Source organism: Ceratotherium simum, chromosome 22 (genome assembly GCF_057802395.1).
Source record: "Ceratotherium simum simum isolate JZ-2026a chromosome 22, ASM5780239v1, whole genome shotgun sequence".
In the NCBI taxonomy this organism is placed as follows: domain Eukaryota; kingdom Metazoa; phylum Chordata; class Mammalia; order Perissodactyla; family Rhinocerotidae; genus Ceratotherium; species Ceratotherium simum.
In genome coordinates, this window is record NC_141921.1 from 36780235 (window position 1) to 36792261 (window position 12027).

The following is a 12027-nucleotide window of genomic DNA, read 5'->3' on the forward strand; positions in this document are numbered from 1 at the left end:
GTCCAGTGTGTTGTCGCTTTAAGTGTGTGAGTTTGTGTATAGCTGGTGAGGTCTGGGCTTCCCCGGGGCCCTTTGTCCACCTCTGTGCCTTCTCGCTGCCCCTCCCCTGGGAAGTGGGGGACGCCGTTTCAGCCCTCTTGGGTTCGCTCGAGTCTTGTCTGCTGGGAGTGGAGGAAGCTTGGTGAACCTGGAGCTGCCCACCCCTCTGCCTTTGCGTGGGAGCGGGAGGGCTGTGGGGAGCATGGGGCCGTCTGGGCCTCTCCATGTCTCTGGCTGGCTCTGAGACCTCCCAGGTGACTCTGCGCCCCGGCCTGGCCCACTGCTCTCCCGAATTCATGGGGCTGTTTCTCTGGTGAAGGGGCGAGCTGGGCCAGCCCAACCACCAGGGCAGGGAAGGGTCCAGGCCGTCTGTGTCCTCCATCCTGCATGTCACCCCCTCACGCTTCCTGCTAACGCTGCCTGCTTCTTAGAGGACCTGTGCATCTCTCCCGGCTGTGGCTGGCCCCAGCCACGCTCCATCCATCCTGCGGGAAGCCAGCTCCCTTCCCAGCCCACCGCACCCTCCATCCCAGCAGAGCCTGCCAGTTACCTTGATCTCTTCCTTTCCGGGTCAGGTGGTCCCCAAAAAGAAAGAGCGTAAGGTCGCTTCGGACGATGACATCTCCGAGCAGGACGGGGAGGGGAACCGGTTCTCGGATGACGAGGTCGGCTCCATGAACATCACGGACGAGATGAAACGCATGTTTAATCAGCTGTGAGTATCGCCCTGCCCCAGTGCGGGGGGGGGTCCTCTCCACTTCTGCAGACTGCTGGGCGGGGGTGGCAGACTGGGGGCCTAGGCTGAAAGTAGCCCACTGGTGTGTTTTGTATAGCCAGCATAGTGTTCTGAAAGAATTTGCATTCATTTTCAACATGTATGATTTGGGGAGTTTCACATTTTCAGAGAGGGCCAAATGGTGGTGGACGTTGGATTTGTGTGCGAGTCTTGATCAAGCCTCAGACCCACTCTCACTCGTTTCTTTGTGGTGGGAGGGCTTAGAGCTGACCCACACCGGGACCCACCACACTGGCCGAGGGAGGGCTCCCAACGTTCACTGAGCATCCTCCATCTGCGAGGTGCTTTACAAGTGTGACTCAGTGACCCCAGACAAGCCTAGGAGGTGGAGTTATCGCTCCCCTTTTGTAGATGAGGACACTGAGACTCAGAGAGGGGAAGCCACTTGGCCAAGACCATTCTGCTAATAGGTGCAGAGCTGGGATTCACAGCCCGGCCTGTCTGCCTGTGTTCTCTCACGGTGAGATGCTGCCTGGGTTAGTGACAGAGTCTGGGGCTGGATACCGTCAGTGGTGGGCTGGGGCCGGCTTGGACTGGCTCGTGAAAGCTGGTAGTGTGCATGTCTGCCCACTCTAGCTTCAGTGATGGCACATTGGTAGCTTAAAGTTTGCCATGGTGGGAAATTGGCAAATGCTACCGATCGGGGTTCCTCTCCCTGCCCCTGCGGAGCACTGGTTTACCAGAACCTCTCTGGGTCTAGGTGCCTGGGGCAGGGATGTGTGGTGGCCTTGGCCTGTCCAGTGCCATATTTCCAATCCTGATCTATCTTTAACTCTAATCCGTGTTGTACCCTAAAGTGGAGTGGGGAAAGAGGGGAGAGGTGCTTTGGATGACTTAACTAAGGGCCTGGGGTCAAAGGGCAGGGCTGAGACTGGGCCTCTGGGGTCCACCTTTCTCCCTGGCCCACTCTTGCCCGCTCTCTCTGGAGTCCCTCACAGTTGGGCACCTGGGCTCTGAGAACTCAGTTTTCCCCCAGGATCCCATTCCTCCCCATACCCATTCCCCCCTGACTCACCCATCCCCCTGCATCAGAGTCTCCAGGCTGAGCCAGCTTTCTGGCCTGATGTGCCCCCTGGAGTCCTGAGTTTCCGACAGCAGGGCTAGGGGTGAGCTCCTGCCTCCGATGAGCCATCACAAAACCTCCCAGAACCCCTCCAGAGAGCACGCTGCTGTTAGCAGATCACTCTGACATCTGCTCCTTCAAAAGCCAGGGCCCAGAGCCTCTCCTGACAAAGCTCCTGCAAAGCTCTGGGGTGGGCTTTTACAGAGTCCGAAGACCACTCCGCCCAGCCCCTTCCCGTACAGATGGGGAAACTGAGGCTCAGAGAGGGGCGCATGAGAAATGGGGACAGAGCTGGCCCTCGACTCTGGGTCCAGTGCTTTGTCCCAACCAGCTGTGTTCGTGCTTGGAAGAGATGTCCCTCCTCTGCTCTCTCTGGGACCATCCCTGCCCCGGTCCCTTTGCCCCTGAGAAAGGCGACTCTAAGGAAGACAGGAGTTGGAACTGGGCAGGGATGGGTTTGCCCGCCACTTCCCTGTACTTGCCATTCCCTTGAAACAGAACGGAGATGGGGCTGTGTTTTGTGGGTTTGCTGTTTGAGGGTGACGAGGAGACTCCTAGATTCTTGATCCATCTTTTGACATACCCCCACATCTCATATTCTCATCTCTTGCTGACGAGAGGGCCTTTGGAAGAGAACCCTGGTCGGCTCTGGGTTTTCTGAATGTTGCTCTGGGCATTTCTGAGCCTAAGGCAGGATGTACACCCCACAGACACAGGCTGGGTTCATTTGGTCGAATGAAAGGTCTTCTCTGAAGAAGTCATTGTCCCCGTTTTCATAAAGTCCCTAGGGAATTGTTAGGCTGCCCATGAATGGAGTGAGCGGAAAGGGACAGTCCTGAGAGCCGAGTCGGGGGCTCCACTGGCAGTGCTCCTGTGTGTAGGAAAGAGCATTCCTGTGCTGCGGAAATGGTGCCTGAGTGCTGACAGGTCTGAACTGGGTGATTTAGTGTCCAATCAGATTTATCTGGTCGTAAAGTTGTCTAAGTTAAAAAAACATCCTCTGATCACTCCCCCACCCTTGCAGTTCTAATCTAGGCCATGCCGACCCCACCCTGAGTGGGGCCCCGGCCCCTCCCACTGATATCTCCCGCCAGCTACTGGCTGAGACCCAAGCAGAGATGCCCAGGCCGGTTCCACTGAAGTCTCTAAATGAGGCACTCGTGTCAGGGTTGTCTTGTTTTAATCAAAATCGGTTCCTTGGGCTTCAGACCAAGGAGCAGGGGAGGAATTTGCTACTTTCTCTGCACAGTGGCCAGCCCTCCTCCTCAGCCCCGCCCTCCAGATCTATGGGGAGTGGGGATGCCTCTTCTGACCCCTTTGTCTTGTCCATCTTCCCGTCCTGTCTGGCTCCCCTATCTTCAGCTGGGATATCCTTCAGATCCCAGCCGCTGGGAAGGAAGTGAAGTCAGCAGTCGAGTATGTAATGCAGTGACAGTCAACCCCAGGGGCTCCTCTGAAGCTAGCCAGGCGCGGCGCCTCCCTCTCCAGCCCTGGCGCCTCTGGTCCCTGGACCCCGGAGCCACCTACAGGCTCCGGCAGGAACTGCTTTTTGGCGGGGACCCTGGCTCCAGGGGGCCCTCTTGGTAGCTTTTTACCAGAAATTCTTTCTTCTTGGGCCCTGCCCAGTGGCCCCCAGCCTGGTCCCTTGTAGGGAGTTTGGGAGTGGTGCCCTGGAGGACCCAGGAAGGAGCCGAGGGAGGCAGTGCAGGCAGTGGGGGGCCCTGCCACGGGAATCTGGAGACTTGGGGCGCACATCCTCCTCTGCGGCTAAGTCCCCCGGTCAAGTGATTTCACTCCTGCAGGCATAGGCTTCCATCTGAATAATGGGCGTGTTAGGCCGAATGATTTTTAAGATCCCCTCCGGTTGGGGTAATGAGTACATCTCCAGAAACCCGTTAATCCCAGGCAAACCTGTCTGCTCCATCACCCTACTTCTAGTTCTAGTGAAGAAAGAAGCCCTAAAGTCACTCAGGCTTTGAATTCAAACCTGATTTCCAGCATGTGTTGGTCTAGGAGTCCACCTAGTCCCTCTGAGCCTCGGTTTCCTCACCTGGAAAATGGGAATAATAATCAGGCTTGCCTCAAAGGATTGTTGTGAGGGTGGAATGGATTGCATTTTAATACATGCTGAGCGGCCGGTCCTTGCCCAGCACATTTGGTGCCCAGCGAGGTTTTGATGGGGAGGAAAGGGCTGTAGGAAACAGGAAGATCTGCCTGTCAGCCCCAGTTTCTGTTACAGGCTAGTCGCGTGACTTTGGACAAGTGAGTTATTCCTTCTGAGCTGCAATTTCCTCATCTGTAAAATGGGTATAATAGTATCAACCTTGCCGAGTTGCAGAGATTATATAAAGTGCCAGGCTCAAAGTAGGGGCTCAGGAAATGCACTGTTAAATGAATGGAAAAAGTTATTAGATTGACTTGGGAGGCAAATATCTTTAGTCTCCATTAATTCAAGCCAAGCATCTTAAAAAATATACATTTTAAATTGTATGAATAATATGTGAATACCTTCTGCATTTTAAAAGGGTTAACCCCAGGGGTAAGGCACATGTCCACTTTGGCCACTACCCCTGTCTTTTTAGAGGGCCGCCTTGTAGGAGCATACCCGTGGGTGGTGCCCCCCTCTCTCCCCCATCCGGACCCCTGGAGCCTGGCCTCTGTTCAGTCACGCCCTCTCGTGTCCCCCCAGGCGGGAGACCTTTGACTTTGACGACGACTGTGACAGCCTGACGTGGGAGGAGAATGAGGACACACTGCTGCTCTGGGAGGACTTCACCAACTGCAACCCATCCATCGACCTGCAGGGCGAGGTGGGCCGGGCCTGGCTTCCCAAAGGCCGGGAGGCGGGGACCGGGGCCCTCCCTTCAGTTATCCCTTGTCCCCGTTCTTTCCCTGCAGCCTCCACCACCAGCTCAATCGTCCCCTTTGTTCTCTTTCCCCAGCAAGAGGAAAACCTGGGCAACTTGATCCACGAGACCGAATCCTTCTTCAAGACGAGAGACAGGGAGTACCAGGAAACCATAGGCCAGATCGAGGTGAGGGTGCGGGCTGTGGAGCCCCCGGGGAAGCTCCACTGAGGCCACAGGGTTGAGACCCCCGGTGGTCAAGTGCCCATGTGTGCAGGGGCGAGTAGAGGGGGGCAGGCCCAGGATCAGGAGTCAGGAGGCCTACCGATTCCTTGCCTGGCGCTGGGCAAGCCATACCCCTCTTAGGGCTTCAGTTTCCTAATCTGTAAAATGGGGGTGATGATCCCTGTCTGCCCCAGAGAATTTTTTTTTGTTCCTCAGCGTAGATGGTGATCCCAAAATAAAGAGAGCTGACATTTGAGTGACATCATTTGAGTGATGCTGGGCACTAGTAAGCCCTTTGAAGTCCACCCTCCCTGGTATCCACATGCTGTGTGTGTGCCCAGAGGTCCCTCGGAGCCTCCACCTGGTGCAGTAGGCACTGTGTATCCCGTTTCACAGAGGAGGATGAGGTTAAAAGAGACCAAGTGACCTGCCCAAGGCCTCAGCCAGGAAGCGGCCTTCGAGCCCAGTTCTCTCTGCTCCAGAGCCTGTGGACTTGGCCACGTCTATTCCTGAGAGTCATTGCTCTGGTCACGCTTGGGAGAGAGAAGCAGGCTCCTTCCCTGGGGGGGTGTATCATTTGGTAGAGGAGAAGGTCAGAAACGTGAAAGAGACTCGAGGACTTTTCTTTTTTTTTTTTTTTTTAAAGATTTTATTTATTTATTTTTCCACCCAAAGCCCCAGTAGATAGTTGTGTGTCATAGTTGCACATCCTTCTAGTTGCTGTATGTGGGTCGCGGCCTCAGCATGGCCGGAGAAGCGGTGCGTCGGTGCGCGCCCGGGATCCGAACCCGGGCCGCCAGCAGCGGAGCGCGCGCATTTAGCCGCTAAGCCACGGGGCCGGCCCTCGAGGACTTTTCTAACCAAGTCCGTAGAAAGGAGATGCCGGGCAGGGTGGAGTTGGCAGAACCAGGTGGGGGCCCATCAGGGAAGGCTGGCCCTGTGGTTGCTAAGCAACCAGTCCCCTTTCAGCAGAAGCAGTTCTAGAGGCCATGGACCACTACGCAGAGAGCAGAGAGAGGATTGATGTCCACGAGGCAGGGCCCTGAGGGTGTGGGGGCCAGGGGTGGCCTTGATGCTGCCACCGCCGAGGTCGCGAGGAGGGAGGTTGCTGAGGTTCTGCTACAAGGGTGACTTGGCCTGACTCTTACCCGTGTTGGTTCCTCTCAGCTGGAGCTGGCCACAGCCAAGAGCGACATGAACCGGCACTTGCATGAGTACATGGAGATGTGCAGCATGAAGCGTGGCCTGGACGTGCAGATGGAGACCTGCCGCCGTCTTATCAAAGGCTCCGCAGACAGGTACCCCGTCTTGTCCTCCCTGGGGACTCAGTGGTTGGTTGGGTTCTTGGGGGGAATTCGTGGGGCTGAAACTTACAGCCTGGCCTGTTTCATCTGCCCAGCCCATCCACCTAACCCTTCCGGGCATCCATCCATTCATCTGCCCATCCATCCATCCGTCCATCCAAGCATCCAATGGATATTAGCCACCTACTATATGCTAGATGCCTTACATATTAATTTCACATAACTCCCACAGCAACTGTGCCCCCAGTGATTCAACAGTTACTTGTCAAAGGCCTGCTCTGTGCAAGGCTATGGGGATACAGTGATGAACAGAACAGTCACAGCCCCTGTCTTCAACGGGCTTACACCCCACTTTCTGCTGAATCGGCAGCTGGAGGGAGTGGGCAGGGCCCTCCTCTCCACCGTTGCTGATGGGGCTCGCATTTGTCCATAGGAAGCCGTTTCCCTTCCTTTCCCAACTTCCAACCCAGGGCTAAGTGGGTCTGTCCCAGGAGACTGACATGCATCAGGCCCCTTTCTTTGCTGGGGGACCCCAAAACAAAGATAGAGCCCCTGCCTTCAAGGAACATGCAGCCTCATTGGGGAGACAGACATGCTAATAATAAAATGAGATGATACATGTGAAATGCTTGGCATAAAACACAAGTGTATGTTAATTGTAATTTTGTTTCTCTTATTATGAATGTATTCCTGCAGGCCATGGTTCAGGCCATAAAAGAGGCAGAAGCTCCGTGGGAAGCTGTGTGTGTGGCCCTAGGCTTAGCATGACATCCATTTAACTCACTGAATCCTCCAGAACCCACTGTTGTTATCTCCATTGTTCAGATGGAGGAGTGGACACTTAGGAAGGTTAAACAGCTGGCCCAAGGTCCCCCAGCTCATCAGTGATAGACCCAGAATTCGAAGCCAGTGCTATTAACTGCTATCCAGTGTGGCCTCCCTTTGAGCTCTGAGTTAATTGGGGTTTACTGAGCATCTCTATGTGCCCAGACCTGTGTTTGGTGGTTGGAGGGTCAGAACCAAGCTTGATCCATGGTCCCTGCTCCCGAGGAGCTCTTAGCACCCAGAACTATAAGAGGCTAGTGCAGGGGGTCCCAAGAGGTCTTGAGGGCTACTTTCAACGCGTGAGCTTAGAAGATTCTAAGGAAAGCAGAGCAAGGGCGAGGTGTCAGGGCAGGATCCCCTGAGGTTAGATTTTACAGGAGTGGCTGCTCGGCCTGTCTCGCTCCTTGAATCCCTTCAGGGGTCCGCAGGCTACCCTCTGACCGCCCCCCATTCTCTCGTGCCTTCCAGGAATTCACCGTCCCCCAGCTCTGTGGCCAGCAGTGACTCAGGAAGTACAGACGAGATCCAGGACGACTTTGAGCGGGAGGCGGACGTGGAGCCCATGGTCAGCTGATGACCGAGGCCCCCGTGCCTGGTGGTCTTGGTGATGGGGCCTCTGCCCCTTTCTCCCCGTGGGGCCAGGAAGGCTCCTCGGAGTGGGGCTCCAGTCCTCACCATACAGACTTCCTCTGCCCTCCCTTGTCTGGAGGCCCTGAGGGACCGCTGCTTCCTTCCTTCCTTCCTTCCACCCCACCACCAACCAGTGCCCCTTCTCCATCCACCCACCCAAGGAATGGTGCTGTCAATTTCTATTGTTCTCCACATTACAAATGCAGACTTCTGTCCGGACGATGCAGTGTTAACTGTGCCTTTTCCCTTAAGCTGAGCCACTTTGAGCTCCAAAGAATTATTCCTTGCAGGTGTTTTTATACAAAACTCTAGGTGAGGGCGGGGCCCCCGGGCATGGTATAACGCAGATTTTCTACCCTCCCACCTGCTCCTCTGATTGGCTGTGAGCTATGCCCTCCCCTCCTTTTGCTGGCCAGCGCTGACCAAGCTGCGCTTGGAGTGATCTGCCTACCCCCAGGAAGGAGCTGTTTGCTTCTGCAACCTTCCCAGGCCTGGACGGGGACCTCCCAGGTGTTCTTCACTTACCGAAAGAGAGAAAAGATGGAAGGAGGGAGGGAAGACAAATTTTTATTTTCTTTTTGGATCGAGTGGCAAAGCGGAGGGACAAGGCACTGTGGGGGAAGGTGGAGCCTCACTGTGTTTAAACTACTATGCAAAAAACAAAACCAACAGAAAACAGCAGCTTGCCTTATATCATTGTGGAAGGTAGGCCCTCTCCCAGACCCCTGGTTTTCCTGGGAGGGAGGCCAAAGCTAAGGCAATCTCTCTCGCAGCCTCCGAGGGTGAGCACTGACTCGGAGGGGGTGCAGTCAAGGTCGGTCGCGGGGCCTGGCTCCTGCAAGGCCCTCGGTCACCTGACTGCTTGCTTTCTTGGGACTTCTGTGGGTTGGGGGGGTCTTTTATTGCCCTGATGACTTGATGTTTTTCTGTCCCTTTCCAGCCAACGATAAAGGGTTGCAGATCTCTAATTTCTCTGTGAGAAAGTCTGAAGAGGCCAGGCCTGGTATCCACCTCTCCACGGTGGAGCCGGGTCAGTACCGCCTGCCGCCATCTTGGTTCTCCACTGTCTCCCAGTCGCCTGCTGTTTGGCCATTGGTAGACACTGGAAAGGGAAAGGAAAGGAGGCAGCAAGGGCTGCTGGTGGATCAGAGGTGGCAGGAGTGGAGCGGGAGTGAGAACCATCCTTGTTCTGCTCACAGGCACATGCAAGCCTCTTTCCATACTTCACTTGGTTGACTGACCAGTTGGGGAGTTAATCTGAGCCAGTATCTCCCCAGGACTGGAGTGGGCCCGAGTTGAAGGGCGCTGTGTCGAGGCCACCCGCCAAGTCTCAGCTTGGAGCCAGCTGAGCAGGCTTTGCTTTTTTTTTTTAAATTTCTTTTTGTACCCACTACCGTGGGCTTTAGTGCTGATTTTTGTTTTCGTTGGCCCAGGAGCTCCCCCTGGAGGTCAAAGGAGCAAAATGTGCCCGAGGACCAGACCTTCCCACCTGCTGCTTCTGTCTGCAGGCAGAGGAGGGCTCTAGCTTTGAGTAGGATGTGGCCCTGTCCTTCCTCCAGGGCACCGGTAAGGGCCTTCTTTCTCTTCCATTCCCTTACCTATTTTTCAGTCTTAAAACCATTGTACATAACATTCATATAATATATATGTGGAGAGAGTGAGAGAGTGTTAGTGACCGTGTGTCATTTTTATTTATCAGAACTTGGTGGCCTTTATTGTGAATTTTTTCCTCTTTTTTTATGTTGAGGGGACCTCCTACTGGTTCCCAGTGGCAGTCTGGCTGAGAGGCTTCCATTCCCAGCGTCTCTGATTGGCCGCAGTCCCTTGGTGGTATGTGGAGGGACGATGGTTTCAGAGGAGAGACAGCCCTTCCCCTCCTCCTCGCTGACCCTTGTTCTAAAGGTTACAGGGTTCAAACATATTCGATTATTATTGTCGTTATTGTTATGTTGTTTTAGTTTTAGTTTTACTTTAACCAAAGGTTATCAGAGCCAGTTGGGCTTGGACCTCAGCTGCTGAAAAGATTTTCCGTTTTTGAGATGGGGGAGATGGCCGCCCCCGAGGGCCTCCTCAGTCCAGGCCTGCAGGAGGCATCGAATGGCGTGGTTAGGCGGGCAGACTAGAAGCCAGCCTTGGGTTGTTTTTTAAGGTGGTGGGAGGGTGGCAGACGTATCGTTAGGGTTAAGACAGTAAGGCAACAGTGTAAGTATTGGGGGTAACTAGGTGGCCGTGGCGACTGGTGGCCAGTGGTATTATTTGTGCTTTCCCCCTTGTATACATAGGATGTTTGTCTTTGGGGACTGGGGTACTCTGAATCTGTCCAGGGAGTATGGAAATGGCAGGAGCCAGAGACATACGTTGGCTGGAAAGTTATTCCTCCTGGTTTTTAATAGCTGCTCTCCCCTGGGGAGCAAAGATTTGGGGCAGGTGGATGCAGGGGGGCAGCGAGAGTGTGGTGACCAGCCTCCTGGGTGGGGTCCTGGGTCTTGGCCTGGACCAAGGCCTGGCTGCCTCCCTCCCCACCACTTTTTTTTTTTGAGTTAGTTGCCAGTGGGCCCTGCTTGTCCCCCGCCAAGAGCCCACAGCTTGCCAAGAAAGACCCCAACGCTCGCTGGGGCAGCACCAGGTCCAGTTGGGACAAACTGGTCCGTCCTTTGTAAAGCTGTAAATACTTAATATTGGTTTTCTATTTCTAAGCCCAGTGTCATATTGACATTGGTATTTTGGAATTGTTCTCAGATGGGCTCTCCTGTGCTGCCCTCTTTCACTCTCCTATTTTGGGGGGGTTTATAAAAAGAGAGGATTGGGGAGGGGCAGGGAGAGTAGCTTCCTTTTGGCTCCCTGGTTGTGGAATATGTGCACGCATACACACACACACAAATACACACACACACTCTTCTGAGACTCCGAACAGGGAAAAAAATTATTGGCAGGTACACACATTTTGTTTTCTTGTAGCAATATGTCTTGAGGTCTCTGAAGGGCCAGTCCATCATGGACTTAGCCCCTGGGTGTCCTTCAGATGACCTATGGAGAATCAAACCACTTTGGCTTGGGGTGGGGGAGAGGGTGTGGGGTAGGGGATAATATAAGGTATAACTTAAGCTAAATGTAATCTATTTATAAAGCAAGAGTCTCTCATCTATTTTTATGAAAGGAAAGGTTTTTTTAATCTAGGGTAGGCAGTTGTGGTAGCCCAGCATTTTTCTGTGGACAAGATGCATGTTGCTGCTGGATTTAATATAATCAGTACCCATCCCCATCTCCCGGTCCTCACCGCCTGCTCATCTACACCCGTGAGCAGCTTCAGCAGAGTGCAAGTCCCACCTCACCCCATTTCTCTGTTCCCTGCTCCCTCAGCTCTCTGGTCCTTGGAAGTCTTAGTGGGGAGGGTACTTGTGGGAGTAGGTGGGCAGTGAGGAATTCAGAATTGGGAGGGGGAGGGGTACTCCGTGGGCAACAAGCCCTGCTTTTCAGAGGGTGGGCTCTGATTAGTTCCTTGAGCTCTGGTCTCCCGAGATCCATTTCCAAGTCAGCTGTGTTTGGGAGCGAATTGAGAAGCAGCAGAGCGTGGGCAGCAATGGGGCTGTAGGTTCAGGGGGCACACGGCTCCTTGGGGCCTGGGCCCTAGTGGGTCCCAGGTTGTCAGGCACTTGGAAGAGGAGAGGAAATGCTGTGACTTGCTCGTAGCCCAGCCCTGGCTGTGCCCGCTCCAGGCCCGGGCCTGGGCTACAGTCCTTGATGTGCTCCTCCAGGGTCCTGGTTAAGGAACTAGGGTGCTGGGGGCTTCCCCAGACCTGAGTCATCCACCTTGAGACACTGAGCTTGGGTTCTAGAAGGGCTGTCTCCTAGAGTGGGGAGTCTGCAGGTGGCCGGTGGGTATGGGTAAAGGCAAATTCTCTCTGGAAGGGAACTTTCCATGGGTGGAAGCTTTCTAGGCTCAGGATGGGCTGTGTGTTAGTCTTGGGCAAATCCCTCACCATTCCCCTTGCCAAGCCCGAAAAGAAATGAGGCAAAGGAAACTGCTCCCCACCCCCCAAGACCCATTCATGGACATTTTAGCATCAACCTGATTTTTAGCCTCATCCAGGGAGACTTTGTATCCTGCAGTCCCATCCCACCCCACTGTTGCTGTTTGTCTGCCAGCTGGGTCTAGCATCAAGGGGAAGGGGGGGTTTATACTCATTGAAAGACTACTGATCCTACCGGAAACCAACCTGTTTACTGTACTGTTGTAAATATCATGCCCTTTATATCCTGTATATTGGCTTCTTTTAAATAAAGTGAAATGTCTTAGAA

The 12027-nt window shown here is 54.2% G+C and overlaps 1 protein-coding gene across 1 annotated transcript in view; it reads left to right on the plus strand.

Moving 5' to 3' along the window:
- IFFO2 (intermediate filament family orphan 2) overlaps positions 1–12027 on the plus strand; it is a 48288-nt gene extending 36261 nt beyond the window's left edge. The window contains exons 5-9 of the mRNA XM_004426109.3: positions 615–754; positions 4588–4708; positions 4841–4933; positions 6137–6267; positions 7567–12027. Coding sequence (XP_004426166.2) covers positions 615–754; positions 4588–4708; positions 4841–4933; positions 6137–6267; positions 7567–7672 — 591 coding nt within the window. The 3' untranslated portion in view covers positions 7673–12027. The remainder of the gene's footprint in view (positions 1–614; positions 755–4587; positions 4709–4840; positions 4934–6136; positions 6268–7566) is intronic.